Source organism: Neoarius graeffei, chromosome 16 (genome assembly GCF_027579695.1).
Source record: "Neoarius graeffei isolate fNeoGra1 chromosome 16, fNeoGra1.pri, whole genome shotgun sequence".
Taxonomy (NCBI): Eukaryota; Metazoa; Chordata; class Actinopteri; order Siluriformes; family Ariidae; genus Neoarius; species Neoarius graeffei.
Genome location: NC_083584.1, coordinates 3,298,981 through 3,305,162, shown reverse-complemented (window position 1 = coordinate 3,305,162; position 6,182 = coordinate 3,298,981). Strand labels below are relative to the sequence as shown.

The window sequence follows — 6,182 nt, the reverse complement described above, 5'->3', positions numbered from 1 at the left end:
CTTCTCCCGCTTGAAACGGGTGAAGTCATACAGCCGAAACACCATGGGTCAAAGTCGATTCAGCAACCTTGCTCTACTTGCAATTGAGAGGAAGTTAGTGAAGTCTCTAGAGAAGACTCCCACCTGGTATGACAGGGTAACTGAACATCTCATCTCATCTCATTATCTGTAGCCACTTTATCCTGTTCTACAGGGTCGCAGGCGAGCTGGAGCCTATCCCAGCTGACTACGGGCGAAAGGTGGGGTTCACCCTGGACAAGTCGCCAGGTCATCACAGGGCTGACACATAGACACAGACAACCATTCACACTCACATTCACACCTACGCTCAATTTAGAGTCACCAGTTAACCTAACCTGCATGTCTTTGGACTGTGGGGGAAACCGGAGCACCCGGAGGAAACCCACGTGGACAAGGGGAGAACATGCAAACTCCACACAGAAAGGCCCTCGCTGGCCACAGGGCTTGAATCCGGACCTTCTTGCTGTGAGGCGACAGCGCTAACCACTACACCACTGTGCCGCCCCTGGTAACTGAACATTTTCTAGAAAAAGAAAGGAGGGGAGAATTTTCTTTTAACCCACATCAACAACAGTAAATAGGCTACTTTAGTAATATGTCATGGATGGACCAAAAATATAGAATCTATTTAAAATGTTTATGCTGAGTATATTATATTGGAATATATATTTTTCTGGATATGAATTAAACACAGCTACAATTTGGAAAACATTTTTAAACAAAAACACAGCCGAGAACATTTCACACTACAGACCTGGATTAAAAGTGAAGGGTTATCAAAATTGTCAATAAAACATTTCTCAGTCAAAATAAGTAAAATATAGGGAAAGTGTCATTGAATGAAATGTGTGGTACCCAGCTCTATGTTTGGTTCCCCAAGGTCAGTGCTTGTGCCTATTCCAGAACACTCTGCTGTTACTGCTGAGGTTCCTGACAAAGAGCTGCTTTCAATAATAATCAATTTTTAAACAACATGCCACAATTTTAAAATATAAAATGTTAAAATATACCCCCCCAACACCACCATCATGTATATTGGACAGTAGGCTAATGGGCCAAAAGAACCTGTTATTTCACAGTTTGTGACCCTGCCAACAATCAGCCAGATCAGAGGCAAGAGTATGGGCAAAATTTATGTGTTTTTTCTTTTTTCTTTTAAAATCTGGAAATATCGTAACTGACCAGCCTCCCCTGTTTGAAAGACTACCAGCCGCCACTGATCCAGAGGGAGGGGAAAGTGCTGTTCACTCACTCAACTCACATTTTTTCCTGTCAGTCCTGGGAATCAAACCACTGACCCTTTGGGCCCAAGGCTGCTTTTCTAACCTTAGTTGATTTTTTTTTTGTTTTTTTAAGGTGTAACACTACACAACGTGAATGTGGAAAGGTTGGGGGTGAATATTTATGTAACTTCATGAGTGTGTTTGTGTGTTGTGGAGGTGATCTCTGTACTGAACGCTCTGTTTGTGTTCAGACAGTCGCTTTCAGATAAACGCAGATAATGAGTGCATGTATGAGGGGTTGTTCTTGGGTTATTGGTCACTCTGTTTGTTTGTTTGTTTGTTCAGTGTGAAGTAGCCCTTTAGCTAAACCCAGAGATTAGCAGCAGCAGCAGTTCACACTTGAGCCCAGTGAGTGCGCTGTGATCATGCAGCCGTGTCACTAGGTGGCGGCGCTGAGCTCAAACTGACGACGCGCTTCCACACCGCGCGTGAAGAAGAACACGACTTCCGGCAGCGCGCGCCAGTGTTTCGTCATGGCGGCGGGACCGATATCAGAAAGAAACCAAGGTATAATAGAATCTTTAAACTGTTATTTAAGCGGCTCCACTGATGCTGATGTGATCTGTATATTATTTTATAAAGCGATAACTCGCGTTTATTATAAAATAACTTTATTAAATTCGTAACTTTATCCACATTGAGTGATATTGTGCTAAACATTAGCTAGCTGCATTAGCTCTCAGTCAGGTAGCATTAGCTGTTAGCTTCCCTTCTGAACTTTATCTCCTTTAAATTCCATAAAGATGTGACTATAATCATGTTAAACTTTAATATCCATGTGTAGATGGGTTTAACAGTCCTGACGTCACTTTTCTTTGTTTAAGTTACATTTTAATCCACATAAAGACCTGTTTATTTAATTAAAGTTAGAAATCAACTGCTGCTGTGGAGTTCTGTGAAGACTTTAAAGCTCCAGACTGTGATGGACCGCTGTCTGATGTTTAATCTGTAGTAGCTTCGTGTGTATTGTGTAGTTTCCTGTTACAGGTATAAACACACACACAGCGTCCTGATTTATTCCCCTGAACCTCCAGCAGCTCCCTGCACTCCTCAGCACGGCGCCTGTACCGACCCGACCCGACCCGGGCACAAGAGTTCTGTTCAGCAGACGCGGAGGTGTAATGACTAGTTGCTTTCCCCTGAAGTGCACTGTGGAGGACGGATGAGGCCAGAAGTGAAGTCTGTGCTTGAAGGTTCCTCTGAGTCTGGATTTCCACAGGAAGCTCGTTAGGGAGGCTGTATGGCGAACACTTATGCCCTGTGATCAGAAGCCTGAGTTTGTGTTGGATGTTCAGACGTCTTTGCCCTGCTCCTGATATGTGATGCTGTTTTTTTTTCTCTTAATCTAATGAGGATTTTTGCAGAAACTCTAAGTTTAGGAGTGTTTTTCTGAAGCTTTCAAAAAAAAAGAAAGAAAAACTGTCTGTCTGAGTCGTGTTCCTGCAGTTAAGTGGGTGTTAAACACCTACAGTCTCTCAGCCATGTGTCCAGCAGGGCATCGGTGTGTTTCCCTCCATCACTGTGTGTTCACTTTATTCACACGGAGTGTGTGTGTGTGTGCCCTCAGATGCGACAGTGTATGTGGGTGGTCTGGATGAGAAAGTGTCCGAGCCATTGTTATGGGAACTCTTCCTTCAGGCTGGACCGGTCGTGAACACACACATGCCCAAAGACAGAGTGACAGGACAGCATCAGGGTGAGTTGAACACACACACACTGAGCTCAATGGGGTTTGAGTGTCTGTCATTAGTAACCTTAGACTTCACTCTGTCTGCAATATGAACATGTTGATGATTTGATTATTTATCATCAGTACATTTTAGTAATTAGATTTTACATATCTAAGAGGCTTTAGCATGTTCCTTGTGTGTAGGTTACGGTTTTGTGGAGTTCCTCAGTGAAGAAGATGCTGATTACGCCATAAAGATCATGAACATGATAAAGTTGTACGGTAAACCCATCCGTGTGAACAAAGCCTCAGCTCACAACAAGAACCTGGACGTGGGAGCGAACATCTTCATCGGGAACCTGGACCCTGAGATTGACGAGAAGCTGCTGTACGACACGTTCAGCGCGTTTGGCGTCATCCTGCAGACCCCCAAGATCATGAGGGACCCCGACACAGGCAACTCGAAGGGTTACGCCTTCATCAACTTTGCCAGCTTCGACGCATCTGACGCAGCCATCGAGGCGATGAACGGTCAGTACCTGTGTAACCGACCCATCACCGTGTCTTACGCCTTCAAGAAGGACTCTAAGGGGGAGAGGCACGGCTCGGCCGCCGAGAGGCTCCTCGCCGCACAGAACCCACTCTCGCAGGCCGACCGGCCGCATCAGCTGTTCGCCGACGCGCCGCCCCCTCCTACCGCCCCCACCCCCGTCATGACCGCGCTGGGAGCGGCCATCCCGGTACCCGGTCAGTGAGCACGCTCCGTTTATCTCTGAGTGAGTGACATATGAAGAACCGGTGTGAGAACCATGTTAATGTTGTACTGACTCTGTTGTTCACAGGCCTGCCTCCTCCTGGTGCTTTCCCCCCAGTACCCCCACCGGGTTCTTTACCTCCTGGAATGCCCCCCGGGATGCCCATGCCCCCCGCTCCGGGCACTCCTGCCCCTCAGGGAGCCTCTGCAGTGCCCCCTCCTGGACCTCCACCATTCCCTCCAGCAGGCATGCACCCACCAGGTGAGAACAGAGCACCTTCTCCTGTCAGAGAACTTGGGACATTGTGGGTTCTACAGTCCCACGCTCAATTAATGTCCTTAACAAGTTCCACTTAATGAGCTCCAGCTCTAGATTTTCAAATGTCTACAGACTTGGTGTTTCAGGATCTCACTGTTCCTGAATTGCAGCTGTTCAGCTTTCCATAGAGCTAGCTCTAGAATGAATTCCTTGACAAATCTAGCTTGATAACCTAGAACAAAAATTCTAGATATTCCTAGGATCTCCATGTTTGGTGCTCTAGAATCTCCTTTATCTAGAATCTGTGTTCTAGAGCCCCATGGCAGACCGGTGCTCCACACTTGGAGGTGTTCAGAGTTTGTCTCTAGAATCCCATGACAGTCATAATAAAGTGCCTGGTGCTCTGGAACGCTCACATTTTTGCACTACTTCTGTGTGGGAGCTCAGAGTTGTAGTTCTAGAGTATTAGAATGCTTTGACCAATAATCCAAATGCCTGGAATCTCAAGGCCGGTTCGTGGTTCCAGATTTGCAGGTTCTTAGGATCCTTTCGTTGGGTGATTTATGTCCCAGTCTCACAGCTGCTCAGAGTTTCATTTCAGGAATCCAGGTGGTACTTGATTGAGAACCTGCAGTCTAAAACCGTCAGTGCTGCAGCCCTGTGGCACTTAAAAGTTCTCCGGTGGAGACTGTGGTTCCGTCAGCATGACCATCCTCCATGTTTTCCTCAGGAATGCCACCAATGCCTCCCTCTGGACCTCCTGGAATGGTGCCGCCTCCTCCTCCGGGACCTCCGGGATCCACCCAGCACCGGGCCCCACCCCCACCTGGAATGCCTCCACCCCCACAGATGGGCATGCCCCCCCGGGGACCTTTTGGTCCTCCCATGGGTATGTTGACAGATCAGTTACAGATGGTTGATGAAAGATTTTAGATTTCAGCCGTTTTAAACAGAGGTTCTGCAGTGTGGGTTCTTAATGACTTTTTTTGTTTCTTTTCTCCCTCAGGTCCTCCGATGCCCCCCGGGATGAGGGGCCCACCTCCCCCAATGCCACCCCCGGGTTACGGCACAGGTCCCCCTCGTCCTCCTCCGTTTGGTTTTCAGAGACCCCCAATGCCCCCCCGCCCCCCTGCACCACCCCGGGCCCCCATCAGAGCACCCCTCCCCCCTTAACCCATAGATTTATTCAAACCACAGCTTGTTTTTTTTTTATTTCTCATTCCAGCAGTTTACTGAAGGACAAAACTGTTGTGAGAAACCTCTGTACACTGATGATCCTCCTCTTTCAGTTTCTCTGCTCTTTAACAGGATTAACTACAAATAAACGTTTTTATACTGAAAGACGAGGCGGTGTGTTTATGCAGCATGTGTAGGGTGTGGTCAACACACACAGGCCACACCTCCTTTACCAAAACTGACTTACAGAGGCCATGCCTCCTTTATTAAGACTGACTCTGAGGCCACACCTCCTTTCCTTTACTCAGTCTTAGTAAAGGTGTGGCCACAGAGGCCCTGCCGCCTTTGCTGTCAGGCCACGCCTCCTTCACGTCATTCATCCTCTGTAAATCATAAATCCAAATAACTGAGAAATCCACTCGAACATCATGAAATTCCTCGTGTAAGAATTTAACGTTAGAAACTTTTGTGATTTGTATAACTTGAGTTGTCTGAAAAATAAGTACACCCCATGGAAATCGTAAACTTCTCAACATATCTCAACAAGCAAACATTTCACCCTTCTGATACAGCGCCTAGAGATAAAGGTAATGAACAAAACAAGGAACCTTCACTCTTTCAGTCATTTATTCAACAAAAATATCAATGGATGTAATATTGTTACATTTATAGAGTGCCTTTCTCAAACTCAAGGTTGCTTTACACAGGTCAAAGAAAACACGCATCCAAAAAAAAGAAGTTGCTAAAGAGTGGTGAGTTCATGTGGTGGTGGAGGAGAAGTGTTCATGAAACAGGTTTTGAGATGAGATTTGAAGAAAGGAAGGGAAGAGCAGTCACGGAGGGGTTGAAGAAGGGAATTCCAGAGCTTGGGGACTGTGGCACTGAAGGACCTGTCATCCAGGGTAGAGAGTCTAGTGTGAGGAACAGCAAGATTATGGCGAGAGGATCTGAGAGAGTGGGATGGAGTATAAAGGGTCAGAAGGTCATGGATGTAAGGAGGAGCAAGGTTATGGAGAGCTT

The 6,182-nt window shown here is 46.7% G+C and overlaps 1 protein-coding gene across 1 annotated transcript; it reads left to right on the top strand.

Moving 5' to 3' along the window:
• The first annotated feature begins 1,707 nt into the window (after positions 1-1,707).
• Positions 1,708-5,327, top strand: sf3b4 (splicing factor 3b, subunit 4). The gene is made up of 6 exons (XM_060942318.1): positions 1,708-1,811; positions 2,872-3,000; positions 3,178-3,720; positions 3,816-3,989; positions 4,717-4,875; positions 4,993-5,327. The coding sequence occupies exons 1-6, from the start codon at positions 1,778-1,780 to the stop codon at positions 5,157-5,159; spliced, it is 1,206 nt and encodes a 401-aa protein (XP_060798301.1). The 5' UTR covers positions 1,708-1,777; the 3' UTR covers positions 5,160-5,327.
• Positions 5,328-6,182: the final 855 nt, after the last annotated feature.